At 42.1% G+C, this 21,428-nt stretch overlaps 1 protein-coding gene across 2 annotated transcripts in view; it reads right to left on the reverse strand.

The window, feature by feature from the left end:
* Nucleotides 1–21,428, reverse strand: part of LOC117521145 (serine/threonine-protein kinase tousled-like 1-B) — an 82,476-nt gene that overhangs the window by 31,481 nt on the left and 29,567 nt on the right. For both annotated transcript variants that reach the window (XM_034182489.1, XM_034182488.1), the window contains 3 exons: nucleotides 17,775–17,911; nucleotides 11,727–11,918; nucleotides 3,909–3,975 (listed from right to left, as the gene is read on the reverse strand). In XM_034182489.1, coding sequence (XP_034038380.1) covers nucleotides 3,909–3,975; nucleotides 11,727–11,918; nucleotides 17,775–17,911 — 396 coding nt within the window. The remainder of the gene's footprint in view (nucleotides 1–3,908; nucleotides 3,976–11,726; nucleotides 11,919–17,774; nucleotides 17,912–21,428) is intronic.

The following is a 21,428-nucleotide window of genomic DNA, read 5'->3' on the forward strand; positions in this document are numbered from 1 at the left end:
GTAAGATTGTAATTCACGTCGGCAGTAATGACACCCGGTTACGCCAATCGGAGGTCACTAAAATTAATATTGAATCAGTGTGTAACTTTGCAAAAACAATGTCGGACTCTGTAGTTTTCTCTGGGCCCCTCCCCAATCGGACCGGGAGTGACATGTTTAGCCGCATGTTCTCCTTGAATTGCTGGGTGTCTGAGTGGTGTCCAAAAAATGAGGTGGGCTTCATAGATAATTGGCAAAGCTTCTGGGGAAAACCTGGTCTTGTTAGGAGAGATGGCATCCATCCCACTTTGGATGGAGCAGCTCTCATTTCTAGAAATCTGGCCAATTTTCTTAAATCCTCCAAACCGTGATTATCCAGGGTTGGGACCAGGAAGCAGAGTTGTAGTCTTACACACCTCTCTGCAGCTTCTCTCCCCATGCCATCCCCTCATTACCCCATCCCCGTAGAGATGGTGCCTGCTCCCAGACCACCAATAACCAGCAAAAATCTATTTAAACATAAAAATTCAAAAAGAAAAATAATATAGCACCTTCAACTGCACCACAGACTAAAACAGTTAAATGTGGTCTATTAAACATTAGGTCTCTCTCTTCTAAGTCCCTGTTAGTAAATGATATAATAATTGATCAACATATTGATTTATTCTGCCTTACAGAAACCTGGTTACAGCAGGATGAATGTTAGTTTAAATGAGTCAACACCCCCGAGTCACACTAACTGCCAGAATGCTCGTAGCACAGGCCGAGGCGGAGGATTAGCAGCAATCTTCCATTCCAGCTTATTAATTAATCAAAAACCCAGACAGAGCTTTAATTCATTTGAAAGCTTGACTCTTAGTCTTGTCCATCCAAATTGGTAGTCCAAAACACCAGTTTTATTTGTTATTATCTATCGTCCACCTGGTCGTTACTGTGAGTTTCTCTGTGAATTTTCAGACCTTTTGTCTGACTTAGTGCTTAGCTCAGATAAGATACTTATAGTGGGTGATTTTAACATCCACACAGATGCTGAGAATGACAGCCTCAACACTGCATTTAATCTATTATTAGACTCAATTGGCTTTGCTCAAAATGTAAATGAGTCCACCCACCACTTTAATCATATCTTAGATCTTGTTCTGACTTATGGTATGGAAATTGAAGACTCAACAGTATTCCCTGAAAACTCCCTTCTGTCTGATCATTTCTTAATAACATTTACATTTACTCTGATGGACTACCCAGCAGTGGGGAATAAGTTTCATTACACTAGAAGTCTTTCAGAAAGCACTGTAACTAGGTTTAAGGATATGATTCCTTCTTTATGTTCTCTAATGCCATATACCAACACAGTGCAGAGTAGCTACCTAAACTCTGTAAGTGAGATAGAGTATCTCGTCAATAGTTTTACATCCTCATTGAAGACAACATTGGATGCTGTAGCTCCTCTGAAAACGAGAGCTTTAAATCAGAAGTGCCTGACTCTGTGGTATAACTCACAAACTCGCAGCTTAAAGCAGATAACCCGTAAGTTGGAGAGGAAATGGCATCTCACTAATTTAGAAGAGCTTCACTTAGCCTGGAAAAAGAGTCTGTTGCTCTATAAAAAAGCCCTCCGTAAAGCTAGGACATCTTACTACTCATCACTAATTGAAGAAAATAAGAACAACCCCAGGTTTCTTTTCAGCACTGTAGCAAGGCTGACAAAGAGTCAGAGCTCTATTGAGCCGAGTATTCCTTTAACTTTAACTAGTAATGACTTCATGACTTTCTTTGCTAATAAAATTTTAACTATTAGAGAAAAAATTACTCATAACCATCCCAAAGACGTATCGTTATCTTTGGCTGCTTTCAGTGATGCCGGTATTTGGTTAGGCTCTTTCTCTCCGATTGTTCTGTCTGAGTTATTTTCATTAGTTACTTCATCCAAACCATCAACATGTCTATTAGACCCCATTCCTACCAGGCTGCTCAAGGAAGCCCTACCATTATTTAATGCTTCGATCTTAAATATGATCAATCTATCTTTATTAGTTGGCTATGTACCACAGGCTTTTAAGGTGGCACTAATTAAACCATTACTTAAAAAGCCATCACTTCACCCAGCTATCTTAGCTAATTATAGGCCAATCTCCAACCTTCCTTTTCTCTCAAACATTCTTGAAAGGGTAGTTGTAAAACAGCTAACTGATCATCTGCAGAGGAATGGTCTATTTGAAGAGTTTCAGTCAGGGTTTAGAATTCATCATAGTACAGAAACAGCATTAGTGAAGGTTACAAATGATCTTCTTATGGCCTCAGACAGTGGACTCATCTCTGTGCTTGTTCTGTTAGACCTCAGTGCTGCTTTTGATACTGTTGACCATAAAATTTTATTACAGAGATTAGAGCATGCCATAGGTATTAAAGGCACTGCGCTGCGGTGGTTTGAGTCATATTTATCTAATAGATTACAATTTGTTCATGTAAATGGGGAATCTTCTTCACAGACTAAGGTTAATTATGGAGTTCCACAAGGTTCTGTGCTAGGACCAATTTTATTCACTTTATACATGCTTCCCTTAGGCAATATTATTAGACGGCATTGCTTAAATTTTCATTGTTACGCAGATGATACCCAGCTTTATCTATCCATGAAGCCAGAGGACACACACCAATTAGCTAAACTGCAGGATTGTCTTACAGACATGAAGACATGGATGACCTCTAATTTCCTGCTTTTAAACTCAGATAAAACTGACGTTATTGTACTTGGCCCCACAAATCTTAGAAACATGGTGTCTAACCAGATCCTTACTCTGGATGGCATTACCCTGACCTCCAGTAATACTGTGAGAAATCTTGGGAGTCATTTTTGATCAGGATATGTCATTCAATGCGCATATTAAACAAATATGTAGGACTGCTTTTTTGCATTTACGCAATATCTCTAACATTAGAAAGGTCTTGTCTCAGAGTGATGCTGAAAAACTAATTCATGCATTTATTTCCTCTAGGCTGGACTATTGTAATTCATTATTATCAGGTTGTCCTAAAAGTTCCCTGAAAAGCCTTCAGTTAATTCAAAATGCTGCAGCTAGAGTACTAACGGGGACTAGAAGGAGAGAGCATATCTCACCCATATTGGCCTCTCTTCATTGGCTTCCTGTTAATTCTAGAATAGAATTTAAAATTCTTCTTCTTACTTATAAGGTTTTGAATAATCAGGTCCCATCTCATCTTAGGGACCTCATAGTACCATATCACCCCAATAGAGCGCTTCGCTCTCAGACTGCAGGCTTACTTGTAGTTCCTAGGGTTTGTAAGAGTAGAATGGGAGGCAGAGCCTTCAGCTTTCAGGCTCCTCTCCTCTGGAACCAGCTCCCAATTCAGATCAGGGAGACAGACACCCTCTCTACTTTTAAGATTAGGCTTAAAACTTTCCTTTTTGCTAAAGCTTATAGTTAGGGCTGGATCAGGTGACCCTGAACCATCCCTTAGTTATGCTGCTATAGACTTAGATTGCTGGGGGGTTCCCATGATGCACTGAGTGTTTGTTTCTCCTTTTGCTCTGTATGCACCACTCTGCATTTAATCATTAGTGATTGATCTCTGCTCCCCTCCACAGCATGTCTTTTTCCTGGTTCTCTCCCTCAGCCCCAACCAGTCCCAGCAGAAGACTGCCCCTCCCTGAGCCTGGTTCTGCTGGAGGTTTCTTCCTGTTAAAAGGGAGTTTTTCCTTCCCATTGTCGCCAAGTGCTTGCTCACAGGGGGTCGTTATGACCGTTGGGGTTTTTACGTAATTATTGTATGGCCTTGGCTTACAATATAAAGCGCCTTGGGGCAACTGTTTGTTGTGATTTGGTGCTATATAAATAAAATTGATTGATTGACTGTACAGTTACGCTGGTGGATGGACATGCTAATTGGGTTTTTTTTAACGTACTGACCTTCTTCAGATGTCCAAGACGAAGCTTAAAGATCTCTTCCTGCTCGTGATACTCAGCAAGGGTCAGTCTGCCAAAACATGGAAAGTCTCAAAAACTGCAGACATGTGATTAATTATTCAATTAACATACATAACTGAAATCCTGCTTGCTGCATTGCTGCTTAAGAGCAGCCTTCACTGATGTCCAAGTGAGAGTCCATATTTGTTAGGAGTAGACAGGATGACAAATATAAACGTGAACATTCACATTGCCTCGTGCAAAAACTGGCATTTTGTTGATGTGTCAGATTGTGGCACTGGGAAACCTCAGAATTTTGCCACAACAAAAGTTTTAATTTGTTCCTCCAGCATACAAGTGCGGACGAGTCTCCACACTCAGGATGCGACACAGTTTACTTTACCAAGGGACAACAGCTAAGAACTAGCTGAAGAAAAAATTTTAAAGGCCTTTTAAAACACTATCATGTCACAACTGTTAACATAATGGTCACATGTTGCTCTTCATAAACATGATTATTATTTTAACTGATTTTCATTTAAAAAAATAATCCGATTCCCAGTGGTGAAATCATTTAAACCAAATATTAATAGGGTGCAAAACTGGTTTCTATCTCTTATTTACAGTTACAGTAAAACTCGCATAAAACAGATTCAGGTGGACCAGAGAATTTTGCTCATTATAATCAAAATCCGTTACATGTATAAAACAGACAAAATCTGTTATATGTATGTAGGGCTGCCACGACTAGTCACAACTACATCGACTACTACTCGACTACTGAAACCGTCGACAACTAATTTAGTAGTCGACGAGTCATTTGCTTTCAACCTTGAGCCAATGAAGCAGTGCTTCGATCCGCTGCTTCATTGGATCTTTGCTTCGCTCCTCTTCAGAAGCGGCAACTCCGCTTCTTAACCCCTCTCAAAGCCATTAAAATATGTCAATCGTGAGTCACTTTTGTGTGGATTAAAGTGACTAACTGGGACTCCTGTCTTGTTGTGAGAATGAAATGAGAATAGTCCTCCGTTCCACTGTTCCAAATGCTGCCCCGCCGAGTCAAGTTATGAAGATGGAGTCCGCTCGGAATTAATAACTTCAAAGCGAATCACCGTTTATATCAAATGACACCTCTTTCCAAACACTGCAATACAAACAATAAACTGCAATTGATCAAAATGTGTTTATTTCCTCCCAAACTGAGATGTCCTGGCTGACACCCAGCAACCCATGACTGCATGGCTGCAGACTCCAGCAGCCAGCTGAGCTCAGCTCAGATGTTTGGAGTGACATCCATGCCGTTAATGTCTGAAAGAAAATGCCTTTGACAAAACAACAGATTTTTTTCTAACTACGTCCAGAGATCAAGGATCCACCATGTAGAGTTTATTTATTGTATGTCCAGAGATCAAGGATCCACCATGTTGAGTTTATTTATGTCCAGAGATCAACGATCCAGTGACCAATTTCATATTTATTTACTTTAAGACTCAATAAAATGCTGTTGACACAGAAAATCTGTAAAGCCTACTTGTAGCACACAGAAAATTCACAGGAGGTATCGATAATGGAATTGGACTGATAAGCAGAATCGTTAATGGAATCGATAGATAAAATGTGATAAGCTGTGATTTATGTATGACCCGACTAGTTGACTAATCGCAAAATAATAGTTGACTACAAAAACAGTTGTTTGTGGCAGCGCTATATGTATGTAAGGGATTAGTTACAGTCAGGAGGCACTGAACAATCTACAGGGAATCCCCAGCAACAAACAGCAGTGTATGTTTATAAAAGAGATGATGCAAACTGTTTTTTTTTTATTTTTCACCTCAGAGCTGTGGTTATTGCGATGAGATATAAAGAATCTTACAGTTATAAAAAAAAAACATTTGAAATGAAGAAAAATGTGTGTGTGTGTGTTGTCATTTCGGCTGCCCCCATTTTTGGGTCGGGGTCACCACAGCAGATACAGCCAGATCTGCATTGGTATTTGGCACAGGTTTTACGCCGGATGCCCTTCCTGACGCAACTCCAGTTTTACATGGAGAAACACACAGCTGCTGGTTTTCTGAAGAGGTCTCCCATCTAAGTACTAACCAGATGCTGCACTGCTTTGCTTCTGAGATCTGACGGGATCAGGTTCACACAGAGCAGACCGGCTTGAAGAAAAAAGTGTAACATAAATTATTTATTTTTTATTAATCTGTTAAGCTTAGATCTGCTGTGGCAACCCCAAGTGAAAACGAGGGACCAGCCGAAGGGACTGATACACAACCAAAGAGCCAAAACTATGCATCTCTCACATGCTTGAAAGCTTTATGTTATATTTCATGTTGCAAAATTTGCAACACTGACTCCATTACACTTCTTGCTACCAAACAGAGGTGTGTGGGAGGAAAAGCCGGTAAAGTCCAATGCCACAGACTGTTTTCAAGCAGACTTCATTGTCATTAAAGCACCATGTGGACCTTGGAGAGTGTGGCTGCATTTTTTTTCCTCTCTCTCCTGCCTGCTGTTGCACAGTGGTGATTGTGGAGTGAGTGTGTGCCAAGTTCCCGCAGAAAACAGAATGTTAGTATCTTTAAGTTCAACAAGTTCAACAAAACTATGAATCAGACAAAAGAAATTATTTTGTGGGTGTCAAACTCAATTAAACAAGGACCATACTGAAGCTTTATCCTTCTGTCTCTGGCTGTGCAGGTGCTAGTTTGTGATGTTCATGAAGTATCAGATTCTTCTGAACAGTTCTTTCACATGAAAAAAGCAAACACACTCTTACTCGGTTGAAATTCATAATACCCCTACATGATCATCAGCAGCGATGGGTATCGAGAACCGGTTCCTTTCGTGTATCGTTAAGAAATTATTCGATCCACTGACATCAATAACCTTTTTTCTTAACGTTTCCCTTATCGGTCCTTCAGAGTGGCCGTTGTTTTTGGGGGTGTTTATCAGGAAAATGATCATTTCTCTACATTGATTACAGACCCTGCAGGGGGTCTGTAATTTTGGGTTTCAGCATTTTTTGTTTTTCTCCACTTTCATCTCTGAATACGTCAATCGTGAGTCACTTTTGTGCGGATTAAAGTCACTAACTGGGACTCCTGTCTTGTTGCGAGAAAGAAACGAGAATCGTCCTCCGTTCTGTTCACACAGTTCAAAACGCTGCGCGGCTCTCTGCCAAGTCAAGTTAGAACGACAGAGTCCAGTCGGAATTAATAACTTCAAAGCGAAACGCCGTTTAAATGAAATGACACCTCTTTACAAACGTTGCAATAAAAAACAAATTGCAATAGATCAAAAAATGTTTTTTTCCTCCCAAAACGAGCTGTCCTGCACTGACGTGCAGCAGCTGGCTGAGCTCAGCTCAGAGGTACAGAGAGACAGACAAAATGTCTGAAAGGAAATGCTTTTGACAAAAACTACAAATTACGACGAGTTTATTTTTATTTATGTCCAGAGATCAAGAATCCAGTGACCAATTTAAAATGTTGTTGACATAGAAAACCTGTAAACCCTACTTTTAGTACACAGAAAATTCACAAGAGGTATTGATAAGGAATCGGATCGATAAGCGGAATCGATAATGGCATCAATATCGATAAAATCTTATCAATAGCCATCCCTAATCATCAGTGCACTGGCTTGCACAGTGAGATTGAGAGAGGTAGGGAGTAGGAAGAGCGTCCGCAAGCCAAAGGTGTGTGTGTGTCTCCCTGGCAAACCGTTGCAGGGCTCGAAATAGTACGTGCATGTGCTAGTTTGTGCACGTATTATTCGAGCGGTGCACGTAATTTTATACTGCACTTGCACTGGTGCAAGTCTCTTTATCCAAGTTTTATCAACTGTAAGCACCAGTAGAATGAATCAATAAAGGAATAAATAAGGAAAAAAACAATTTCCAGTGTGTTGTCTTCATCTTCCATGCATTTTATGACTCTCACACACGGAGCGAGTTGCTGTGACGATTCGTTCGCGCGCGCGCACGTGGAAAAAAAAAAAAAAAACTGGCTGCAGGCTGTTAGTTCCTTGCTCTCCGCTCAAACTCTCTCATCACTGTGTTAAAAAAAGGACATAAGTCCTGCTCACAGACTGATTGCCAGAGACAGGACATGTCCACATGAAGTATAACTCCAGACATCTCCACATTTTCTCATGGACAGTTAATTCGTGCGCACGCTTATCTCGTGGTCACAGGAGGAAAGATAAACTATAACAGAACTCAGAGCGCAGACCTGCAGCTCAGCACAAGAACAAATATAAACTAGAAGAGAAATCAGAGTGCACAGTCTAGCTGCAGCCAAACTGTGCACTCTGATTTCTCTGTGCAGAGAACCTGCAGGCTGCGTTCTCACCTCCTCTCTGCCCCCTGCTGTGCACACCTGACGCAGAAATTCCTGTGTCGTCATGATGCCACAGGAAGAAGCAACTCAAAGTTACTGAGTTACAAAATTACTCACTGAGTTAAAAAGGAATAGTTTGGACCATGTATCATCCTTACTTATCACGTTAAGGGGTAACATATGTCACATGTCATAGAATCCAACAGACGTAGACCTTGTTTGACCTTTACTTTGGAGACCAAGCATTCAACACTGTCAACACTATTCCATTTATTAATCCTATTAGCTCAACCAATAATCTGCATCACTTTTAACCAAAATTGGAGCAACATTAACTTTTGACCCCTGTACAAAATGACACTGACCTTTGTCACCATTCTTGCTGTTTTTATCCCGTAACTCCAGAGAATTCAGTCACAGATAGTCCAAACTATACCTTTTTGGAATCCTTATGATCAGGCAAATAATGTGGAATATTTTTCAATATGATTGGAGCATCTTTTAATTTTGACCTCTGTGTAATTCTTCGATTGACCCCTACCTGACTACTGATTGAAAAGTCAAGTGGCCAATCGTTTTTTTTCAAAAGAGGAGTGTCTAAGTTCTGCCACATTTGATGCTTTTATCACTATTTGCATGATTGTTTCACTTATCTGCTGCACTACAGCAACAAACAGCAGTGTATGTTCGTAAAAGAGGCAACACAAACTGTTTTTTAATTTTTCACCTCGGAGCTGTGCATCTTGAGAACATACCGTATTTTTCGGACTATAAGTCGCACTTTTTTTTTTCTTTTTTTTTTTACATGTTTTGGCGGGGGGGTGCGAGCTATACTCCAGAGCAACTTATAAATGAAAAATATACCGGTAGATTCTCAATTAATTGACCGTAATAAAACAATTTTTCGTGACAGAGGCGCACTATGTTTTAAAATGGCCAGCGTAAACAGAAATGCAATGCATCATGGGCACTGTAGTATGGCGGCCGCCCTATAGGTCACGCTGGTCGTGATAACCAATCAGAGAACAGAACATTGGATGCGTATTCCTCACCTCACCCAGGCAATGATTGTGAAACAGCGTGTGAAGCAGACGAACACGGTGCTTGCTGTTATTCCGGGAGGGCTAACAAAACAGCTTCAACCCTTGGATATCAGTGTGAGCAGAGTGTTTAAGTTAAATGGTAAATGGACTGCATTTATATAGCGCTTTTCCATCTGCATCAGATGCTCAAAGCGCTTTACAATTATGCCTCACATTCACCCTGATGTCAGGGTGCTGCCATACAAGTCGCCACTACACACCGGGAGCAATAGGGGATTAAAGGCCTTGCCCAAGGGCCCTTAGTGATTTTCCAGTCAGGCAGGAATTAAGTTGACGCCAAGAGCTGTGTGGGAGCACTGGATGAGCGACGGCGGAGGATTAGCGTCTGCACTTGGAAGAAGCTGGCGTCGACACCACGGGGAGGTCATGAGCTGCACAGGTAGGTGCTGCACGAACATCGGCAGCGGACACCTGGTGTGTACTATGGTCCACAGCGGGTAATATGTTAGAAAAGAACTGTTCAGCGATGGTATGGGTTATGGTTTGGCTCGCAATGTGGTCCGCAAAATACAAACATATCTGTAGGTAAAATGCAGCTCAGGAGAGGGCACTCAAGGCTTGTGTGACTGTTCCTGTGACTTCTGACTACCACAGAAAAATAAAAATTTCAACATTGCTGATAACTCAACAAGACAACGGTGAATTCCTGAAAAAATGCCACCAAAAAGAAAATCATACTCTGCAGATTACAAGTTGCGACTGGTGAAATATGCATCTGAAAATGGTAGTGTCATGGAAAGCCGCGCAGAGGCTTCGCACGTAAAGACCGATTCGCTTTGGAAGCGAGACAACGGAACACCTCCGTTTCGGCGTGTCAGAGGACAAGTTTGGACATGTCCAGCTCTCCACAATTTCTCTGATACTTACTGGACTGGTAAGCATTGAAAGCCGAGATAGGCATGTCCAAACTTGTCCTCTGACACGCCGAAATGGAGGTGTTCCTTTGTCTCGCTTCCAAAGCGAATCGGTCTTTATGCGCGAAGCCTCTGCGCGACTTTCCATGACAAAATCTCTTGTTAAAAGTGAAATCTGCCGGAAAATGGCTGATGTCCAGTTCTTGTGATAACCAGAGAAAGAGTACATGACGGTCTCGTATCCACAGAGCCATCCGTTTAGAAATGGTCCGGTGGCTTGTGCCGCGTGGTGCCGAGTGTCCTTAAAGGGGTCCTTAAAGCTGTAGTAACAGTCCTTATTCTCTGTGAAGCCTGTAAAATTTTCACCGAAAAGCCAGATAAATTTTTCGAATGGTTTCCAGGTGCCTGTCTCTAACAGCTTCTGAAAAAATTCTGAAATTCATTCCGCCATTTCCAGACAATGAAAATCCGACGAGGGGGCAGGACCACTCCTTCCCAAGACGTGCTCACAGGCGTGGAAAAACTCACGCATGCACACAAGGGTTCAAGCATGTCTGACATAAAAACATATGAATGAAATCCATATAGTTTTTGAAAAAAATAAAAAGGACCGTTACTTTATTGACAGACCTCGTATGTCCATGCGACTTATAGTCCAGTGCGACTTATTTATGGTTTATTTTTCTTTATAATGGATAAAGTGGCTGGTGCGACTTATACTCCGGTGTGACTTATAGTCCGAAAAATACGGTATATGTTGAGTCCAGCTCTGTTGATCTCATGTCAGGACAGCATAAATGCAAGCCCAAGTCAATCAGAAAAACAGTTCTCACACCCCACGAACATCACTGATTTTTGACCAGATTTCATTCTGTGTGGCTAAAATTAGCTTGCCACATTGGGTGAGACAGGGGCATGAAGCACTAGTCCAAGAACACCACTGGCTCATCAATATCACGCAGACAAGCATTACTGTCCAGCCCTGATATCAACGTGTCAATGCGGCTTTTGGATGCGTCAGAGGAAAAAGCAATGTTACTTAATATGTTTACTGCGTTATTTACGAAAGCCACGGTCTCAGCTGAATCACTGCAATACAGTAAAAAATAAGTTAACAGATTAATAAAAAACAATAATAATTTATGTTACACTTTTTTCTTCAAGCCGGTCTGCTCTGTGTGAACCTGATCCCGTCAGATCTCAGAAGCTAAGCAGTGCAGCATCTGGTTAGTACTTGGATGGGAGACCTCTTCAGAACACCAGCAGCTGTGTGTGTTTCTCCAGGTAAAACTGGAGTTGCATCAGAAACAGCATCCGGTGTAAAACCTGTGCCAAATACCAATTCAGATCTGGCTGTATCCGCTGTGGTGACCCCGACCCCAAAGCAGGGGCAGACGAAATCCGAAATGACAACACACACACACATACACACACACACACACTTTTCTTCATTTTAAAATAACTAAGATTCTTCATATCTCATCTCAATAACCACACATGCTTATTCAGTGTACTCACAGCTGAGGCAAAGAGGGCTTGAGGAAGGGGTCAGAATCATTGCCGTTGACCACCTTGGCTTTGCGCTGCTTGGGTTCAGAGCTTGAAGCCAGTGAGAGTGCAGGAGATGTGGAGTTTGGAGGTTTCCTCTTGGCCAGCAGCTTCCTCTGTCGTTCAATGTCCTCCCTCTGCTGGTTAATGCCTTCCTGCTGCCTGTGAAGGGGGGAGGGGGAGAGAGAGAGAGAGAGGAGGGGGGGGTGTTATATAGATAGGTGACAAGAAGAAAAAAAAAAAAAAAAAAAAAAAAAAACTTTCAATGGTTAGAGCCTGACATTTCAATCAACAAGGGTGGACAAAAGTATAATGGTGTCTATGTGCACACACTCACAACAATGCACAAGTGTGCTTCCTGTGTAATGCTCACTGGTTTACCCGGCAGCCACAATCCATGAATAAAGGAGCTATGATTACACAATACAAAAGTAAAGCTACAGCAGTAGTAGTAGGGGTGATGGCCAAGCGGTTAGTGTGCTTGGTTTCAGTGTGGAAGGTTCCTGGTTCAAACCCCACCCCTGCCACATTTCTCCATGTAATGTGGAGTTGTGTCAGGAAGGGCATCTGGCATATAGTGAAGGGCATCCAACCAAAATAAACATGCAGGTCCATCTTGGATCTACTGTGGCAACCCCACGTGAAAACGAGGGACCAGCCTTACTTTTAGGCAAGTTACTGATTCACAATCAAAGAGCCAAAACTATGCATCTTTCACATGCTTGAAAGCTTTATATTATATTTGCATGTTGCAAAATTTGCAACACTGACTCCATTACACTTCTTGCTACCAAACAGAGGTGTGTGGGAGGAACAACAAGTAAAGTCCAATGCCACAGACTGTTTTCAAGCAGACTTCGTTGTCATTAAAGCACTGTTGACCTTGGCGAGTGTGGCTGCATTTTTTTCCTCTCTCTCTTCTGGCACAGTGGTGGTCAGAGTGAGTGCGCACCGAGTTCCCGCAGAGAACAGAATGTTAGCATCTTCAAGTTCAATGAAACTATGAATCAGACAAAAGAAAATATTTTGTGGGTGTCAAACAATTAAACAAGGACCATAGTGAAGCTTTTTCCTTCGGTCTCTGGCTGTGCAGGTGCTAGTTTGTGATGTTCATGAAGGATCAGATTGTTCTGATTCAGAGAGAGAGGTAGGGAGTAGGCCAAGGGGGTGGGTGGGTGTGTGTGGGTGGGTGGGTGTGTCTCCCTGGCAAACCGTTGTCAACTGTGTTTTCTGACACGGCGGGGGAACTGAGAAGGATCATTTAAGCAGTGGAATATGTTGTTATTTTGCACTCACAATAGAAAAAAGTGACTTTTTTTCTGGTGTTGGTATTTTGAGTAATCCAGTGCTTGCAAACCAGGACACATATTAAACGACTGCCCCACCCCACTTATTTTGCCCTACCATGGCAATTGACAAACTCTCTCAAATTAAAACAAGAAAACACAATTGCAAGTTGATTTTTGGGTGTCAGCCCATCTTGTTTTCACCAAATGTTAACTGTTCAAATGAATAAACAGTTGAGACCTTGCCAAACATTTGAACAACCTTTTTGGTTAAAGTGGACCTTTGTTGGTAGGGTGTCTGGGGAACCTGAAAGGTTTGAGTTTTTGATGTCCAGGGATGCATTCTGGAGGGTTATCTAATGACTATTTCCTCATGAACCCCCCCACAATTTAGTTGTACTGCTTAATGTGTGGTGTATTTGTATTTTCTTTTGCACATTTTCACTTTTTCTTTGCCTTTAACTAAAATTGATATCACAACCTACCTACCATGTTTGTTTGATAAGATTACAAACCACAAGAGCCATAATCATTTTCATATCTTTGGCTTCCCTCATCCTAACTGACCTGATTTTAAAGCTAGAACCCCAAACAAGACACAGTAACACCTGAGCTTAGACATTACTTAAAACAAAACAAAAAAAGATATTGCCTTACATCCCACTTTAGTTATGCAGATAAGTTAAATTAAACGTTGGCACAAACACTGCCTTTTGGCAGCCCAATTGATGAAAACGTTTGTTTTTTTTTAATAATGAATTTTGTCAGAACGCACCCACATCTTCCATTCATAATGGATGATAGCAGAATGCTGAAGAGACACAGAATGGCTGTGACGAACGCTGCCATGAATAAAGGGACCGTTATGACACAAATAAAATCATTGCAGAAAAGACTTTCAGCTTTTAAAATAAGTTATTTTTCCTTCTTGTTGGTGGCAGGACAAGCACTGGCGTCCTCCGGCTCACGCTGTGAAACACACCCAGAGCAGACTAACACCAAGGGACTTTAAAAACAACTCCACTCTGGGTTTATTCACAAGCAATTTCCATGATAAGAAATTAAAGCATTTCCAGATGTTGTCTCCTAAAACAAGGGTGCTTTATGTGGATTACAGTTCCAGCAGACTGTGATGATGAATCTGGCTGAAAGGATGCAACAGGTAAAATTAAAAGACTTCATATTTACTCAGTGTGTCACTTCTGGTCTCGCTTCTGCTGGTAAATTGATTCGTTTCTTACATGGTAACATTATACGCATGCTCCACATCTTCTCTGTTTTTGTTGGAGCACTACAGCGAAACATACAGTCCTGGCATATATACTACACCATTTCAGTGAATTTGTGTGTACGCAGATATTTCCTGAAATGGCACCATGTTAACAGAACACTTTTTGGAAGTGACAAAGAAAAAGATATGTTTCCGTGTGGACAAGGCCTTAGTTTGTAATTTTAGAAAAAAGTAAAGGTAAAGGCAAAGGAAATGGCTTCCATTGATATCTAGAACAGGCAAAATGCTAGCGCTTCACTTCGGACCACCGCCCCGCACCTGACCTCTAATGCCATCGTGCTCTGAATTCTGGGGAGAGCCCTGTAAAAATTTCAATTTTGAGAGTTTTAGAGCACAGCTGAGTTTTAGGACATGAATGGTTTTGCCGTACAGACAGACAGACAGACAGAATAACAACAATTCTGCTTGACAAGCACAACTTAGTTGGAAAAATTAAATCATAACCAAATTAAAAAGTGATTTTATTAAGCTGAGACTTCATTTCATTTAAAATGTAAACCCTGTATAAAATATACAGCTCAAAAAATAAAAGGAACACTTTTTTTTTTTTTTTTAATCAGAGTATAGCATCAAGCCAATTCAATTTCTGGGATACTGATCTGGTCAGTTAAATAGCAGAGGGAGGTTGTTTCAGTTTCAGTTTTAGCTGCTTTGGTCTTAATGAAGTTAATAACAGGTGCACTAGAGGGGCAACAATGAGATGGCACCCAAAACAGGAATGGTTTTACAGGTGGGGGCCACTGACATATTTTCCCTCATCTTTTATGATTGATTTTATACTAGTTTTGTATATGGCTGGGGTCAATGTCAATACTGGTAGGTAGTCTAACTTCTCCAGGATGGTGCATCAATACATGTCATTCTCAGAAGGTTTGTTGTGTCTCCCAGCACAGTCTCAAGAGCATGGAGGAGATACCAGGAGACAGGCAGTTACTCTAGGAGAGCTGGACAGGGCTGTAGAAGGTCCTTAACTCATCAGCAGGACCAGTACCTGCCTCCAGCGGGGGATTTAAAAAAAAAGAAAACTTTACAGAGGAGGAGGAGTAGTTCCGGAGCCGAGGCTGTGCGTGGAGGCAAGACCCACCAGATCTAACTGGTATCGCTCCACCTCCCACACAAGCTCCGGCTCCTTCCCCGTGAGGTGACATTCCACACCCCCAGAGTTAGCCCCTGCCGCCCGGGTCTGGTCTGTTGAGGCCCTTGACTTTCACTGCCACCCAAAGGACAGTGCACCTGACACCAGCGGTTCCCCCTGCGGGTGGTGAGCCCACAGTGTGGAACACTGAGGAACTCCTGCATCAGACCGGAGCGCCCTCTATAGTAGGGGCAAAGCTGGAAGCTGATGGAGGATTTTTATCAATTTCCGGGGTGGAAGTCACTGAGGTAGTCAAACAACTCCGCAGTGGCAAGGTCCCGGGGGTTGATGCGATCCGTCCAGAAATGCTGAAGGCTCTGGGTGTGTAGGGATTGTCTTGGATGAGACGTCTCTTCAACATTGCGTTGAGGTCTGGGACAGTGCCTAAGGAGTGGCAAACTGGGGTGGTCGTCCCCATATTTAAAAAGGGGGACCAGAGAGTGTGTGCCAATTACAGGGGCATCACACTACTCAGCCTCCCTGGTAAAGTCTACTCCAGGGTGCTGGAAAGGATAGTTCAGCCGATATTCAAACCTCTGATTGAAGAAGAACAATGCGGGTTCCGTCCTGGTCGTGGAACAACCGACCAGCTCTTTTACTCTCACAAGGATCCTGGAGGGTGCCTGGGAGTATGCCCACCCAGTCTACATGTGTTTTGTGACTTGGAGAAGGCGTATGATTAGGTACCACGGGAGATGCTGTGGGAGTATGGAGTGAGGGGGTCCCTTCTCAGGGCCATCCAATTTTTGTACTCGCAAAGTGAGAGCTGTGTTCGGGTGCTCAGCAGTAAGTCGGATTCGATTCAGGTGGAGGTTGGCCTCCGCCAGGGCTGCGCCTTGTCACCAATCCTGTTTGTGATATTCATGGACAGGATATCGAGGCATAGTCGGGGGGAGGAGGGTTTCCGGATTGGAGGGCTCAGGGTCTCATCACTGCTTTTTGTAGATGAGATGATGTGGTCCTGTTGGCTTCATCGGCCAGTGACCTCCAACACTCACTGGATCGGTTCGCAGCCGAGTGCGAAGCGGCTGGGATGAGAATCAGCACCTCTAAATCTGAGGCCATGGTTCTCAGCAGGAAACCAATGGATTGCCTACTCCAGGTAGGGAATACAGCCTTGCCCCAAGTGAAGAAGTTCCAGGTACCTCGGGGTCTTGTTCACAAGTGAGGGGACGATGGAGTGTGAGATTGGCCGGAGAATCGGCACAACAGAGACAGTATTGCATTCGCTCTACCATACTGTTGTGACAAAAAGAGAGCTAAGCCAAAAGGCGAAGCTCTCGATCTATTGGTCAATCTTCGTTCCTACTCTCACCTATGATCATGAGTGTTGGGTCATGACCGAAAGAACTAGATTGCTGGTACAAACGACCAAAATGGGCTTCCTCAGGAGGGTGGCCGGGATAGGGTGAGAAGTTCGGTCATCCGTGGGGAACTCAGAGTAGAGTCGCTGCTCCTTCACGTTGAAAGGAGCCAGCTGATGTGGTTCGGGCATCTGCTAAGGATGCCTCCTGGGCGCCTCCCAAGGGAGATGTTCCAGGCACGTACATCTGGGAAGAGAGCCCGGGGAAGACCCATGACTAGGTGGAGAGATTATATCTCCACACTGGCCTGGGAACGCCTCGGGATCCCCCCAGTCAGAGGTGGTCAATGTGGCCGGGAAAGGGAAGTCTGGGGTCCCCTGCTGGAGCTGTTGCCCCCGCGACCCGAACCCGGAAAAGCGGCTGAGTGAACTTTACAGAGGGAGTGTTTATATTGCATTAACTTGCTTGATATGGTCCCTTATACTTACACAGTTTCACAAAAAAATGTGCCTTCAGAATAAAATGCTCTTATTGCTAAGGATGCTTAGAAAGTGAGAAAGTATCAGCAACGGCTTCATACACTTCTGTGATGTGCAGCTCATAAAACTATGAACTTGTGAACTGCCTGTCCTGGATGACCTCAAAGCTGAAACAGTAAGGTCATGTGGTACCAAGCAGGTGCCTTCAGGATTTCCCACAATTTTGAATGCTTAACTGAAGCAGAATAATTTCTAAGTACCAAAAGAAAATTTTGCACCCACTGGCCACGTAAATCAGGTCACTGTTACTATGACCCTCCCACTGACCTCCACCAGAAATGCCCATCTGCCAAGACTTGTTAATTTGGGCTCCACAGGCCTTGGAGATATATTAGCAAATATACAGACAGATGGTTGGGTGACGCTCTTGGCTATAGCTGTTTCTGATACTTTTTTCCAAGATGTCGGAGTATTCAGCCATTTCATTTAGCAATATCTAGAATGTGTGATTGCAATTTCTCACTTGATCAGGTTCTGGAATGCATAGCCATCCGTCCACTGCTCAGTGTAAGATGCTCCATGTCTCACAGTGGTGAAATGGCCGAGACGTAAACGGTCTTGCATGCTCTTCTCACGACACGACTGCTTCTCTTGGGTACTCTGTCCACAAAAACAAACAGTCACATACTAAATGAAATATACAGTAAATCTCACCTACTAAACTGTCATTGTATAAACCGGATCTTCACACTCAGTAGACAAAAGCATAAGTCCCAATGCTTTTGTATGGTTTTTCCTATAATAAACAGCACATATAATGGATTTTCACTCACATTGGAAATAATGTCTGTCTGATTGCAATGCATTTCCATTAAAAACCACTCGCATATACCGGACAAAACAGTCTGGACGTGCCAGTAACAGAGGTAAGAAATGAAGTTGAGCACTGACACTCACCGATTCGAGGAAAGCGGGTACCTTATTTCCTTGATTAAAAGCTCGGGCGTTTATTTATTTTAAATTGTGCTCAGACCTGGCACCTAAATGAAGCAGGGCATAATTCAAGGCAGCTGATTATTAACAAAATACTGCTTGCTGCCTGCACTGTAATATGATGTTAGGTTTCACATATATCCCTTGGTGACGAATCAAACCGCTTTAGATCAGAGCCCTCAAAAAACAGAGAAAAACAGAAAACAGGGTGACTCTAGCAAATATAATCTTTTTAATACACATAATATTCGGCACTTATTTAAGGCAGGCGTTTATTTTTTTTTTTTCCAGATGAACTTTTGACCTGGACACGAAATGAGGTAGGTCCCGATCCAAGGTCAGTTTCAATCAAGGAAAGACATAAACCTAAATGGCGCTGGGGATTTCCCGTAGATCGTTCAGCACCTCTTAGCTGTAATCCATTGGATACATAAAGGATTTTGTCTGTTTTATACATACACTCAACAAAAATATAAACACAACACTTTTGGTTTTGCTCCCATTTTGTATGAGATGAACTCAAAGATCTAAAACTTTTTCCACATACACAATATCACCATTTCCCTCAAATATTGTTCACAAACCAGTCTAAATCTGTGATAGTGAGCACTTCTCCTTTGCTGAGATAATCCATCCCACCTCACAGGTGTGCCATATCAAGATGCTGATTAGACACCATGATTAGTGCACAGGTGTGCCTTAGACTGCCCACAATAAAAGGCCACTCTGAAAGGTGCAGTTTTATCACACAGCACAATGCCACAGATGTCGCAAGATTTGAGGGAGCGTGCAATTGGCATGCTAACAGGAGGAATGTTAACCAGAGCTGTTGCTCGTGTATTGAATGTTCATTTCTCTACCATAAGCCGTCTCCAAAGGCGTTTCAGAGAATTTGGCAGTACATCCAACCAGCCTCACAACCGTAGACCACGTGTAACCACACCAGCCCAGGACCTCCACATCCAGCATGTTCACCTCCAAGATCGTCTGAGACCAGCCACTCGGACAGCTGCTGAAACAATCGGTTTGCATAACCAAAGAATTTCTGCACAAACTGTCAGAAACTGTCTCAGGGAAGCTCATCTGCATGCTCGATAAAATTTGCTGGGCCACTTGAATCCATTATATGCGAGTTTTACTGTATATGTAATATTTTAAAATAATAACTACGTTTGACCAGCACACGTTACCACACTGCCCATAAAAATTAAAGATTAAAAATTACTGTGGTTTTGTGTTGACAATGTTGCAGTCACAATTTCTAAGCTACAGTAAAACTCGCACACATACATTAAAGTAAAAAATAAACTTTTATCACAACATGTCCAGGACCTGTTTAAATGAGGAACTCCAGTTCTAATTTGCGAGGAACATTATATTTGAGAGATCAAAAGATTCGAATTACTGTAAAAAGTCACTGTGTTAATAATTGGAATAAGTGCCTGATAACATTAAATCATTTGGTAACTTGGTTGGCTTTAAAAGGCTCTACAAAAATTATTTAATTACTTGTTATAGCAGCAAGAATTAGGTTTATCAATTTTGTTTTGTTTTTGGGTTTGTGCATGGTGCACTGCTGTTAGTATGTTTGTGTATTAAAATTTGGGTTACCCCATCTTTTATGAAGAAATAATGCTGAATTTATGTGGAAATGATTGTTTTACAAAAGCTTACGATATCTGTCGCTGAGACAGATGATGACTGGAGTGTAGTTTTAAGCAGAAACTAGGTGATAATCGGTGAACCGCGGCTAATGATGCATGCGCAGTGAAGGCAGGGCGGACCAATTTTTAGGGGGGACCATTTGGTCAGCGACACCGAGTATGAGCACGCTTTGAACAAATCCGGTTGTTAAGCGCTGACGTAACGCATCACGTGATAAATCTGTTTCCAGGTCCAAAGACCTCCAAGTTTACAATTAAAGTTACATCTGTTTGATCCTTTTAAGGATTTACAGTTTAAGTTTAGTTTGTGTTTACATTGTGCGCAAACCTTTGTCCCTCCCTTCTCCGCCTCCGTTAACCGCATTCGTCTGGTTCTGGTCAGAACACTTAATAAAACTTTTTTTTTCTTTTACTTTACATATTTTATTATGCACAGGTAAAATATACATGTCTGTTTGTTAATAAAAAATTATTTATTACAAAAAACAGGACGTTAAAGTGCAAACTTCACTTTCTCCCCGAACGACATGAACAGGAAGCGATCGCAGCTCGCAGCAACTCCCACTGAAAATAATGGAGAAACAACCTGAGCGTCTGACATTTTTACATAAAACAAAAGCAGTAACAACTTCTAAAAACCCAGCTAATATATCCAGGAGAGTTTTAGGCACAATATACAAAGAGTTTTATGTTGCGATGTTAATGCTGTTGTCGTGTGCAACAGTGTAAGTGCAGCCTGATCAGATCGTCTCAGTGCAGTTCTCAATGTTAATGACAGCGCGCCTTTTTTGTTTGGAGCCGGACGTTGAAAATCACATGATGCGTTACGTCACACTTAACAACCGGATAATAAAGAAATGCCTGGGCTTTTAATCAAGGAAATGCGGTACCCACTTTCCTCAAATCGGCGAGTGTCAGTGCTGAACTTAATTTTGTACCTCTGTTGCAACTAGGCACTCCCAGACTGCTCTGTTCAGTACATGCAAGGGATTTTAAATGGAAATGTATTGCGATGGGATGTGGCGTTTTGTCCGATGTGAGTGAAAATCCGTTATACAAAATCCGGTACAGACTGTGTTTATTATATGGAACACTATACAAAAACATTGGGATTTTTGCTTTTATTCAGCGAGTACAAGTATCCGGTTTATACGATGACTGTTTAGGCCAGTTTTATTGTACGTACAAAGAAAAAAATGTAGATTATGTATTTTTCATAAAATTACAAGACTGAGCATTAAGAATTCAAGTGTCAATAGGCTGCCTTTACTGTCAGCTAAAGAAAGAGTCAGCACTTAGCATTTATACAGCACTTTTCCATCTGAAGCAAACACTGGTAGTTTACAGTGATGCTTCATTCTCTCTTTGTCTTTCTCTGTCTCTCTCTCACTCACACACACACACACACACACACACTTTAGTTAGTGTGTTGCTGTGCACAAAGTTCCACTGCACACTGGGAGCAATTTAAGATGAATGATCTTCCTTAAAAGGCACATTAGTCATTGTTTTATGTGCTC

The sequence above is a fragment of the Thalassophryne amazonica genome, chromosome 12 (assembly GCF_902500255.1).
Source record: "Thalassophryne amazonica chromosome 12, fThaAma1.1, whole genome shotgun sequence".
Lineage (NCBI taxonomy): Eukaryota > Metazoa > Chordata > Actinopteri > Batrachoidiformes > Batrachoididae > Thalassophryne > Thalassophryne amazonica.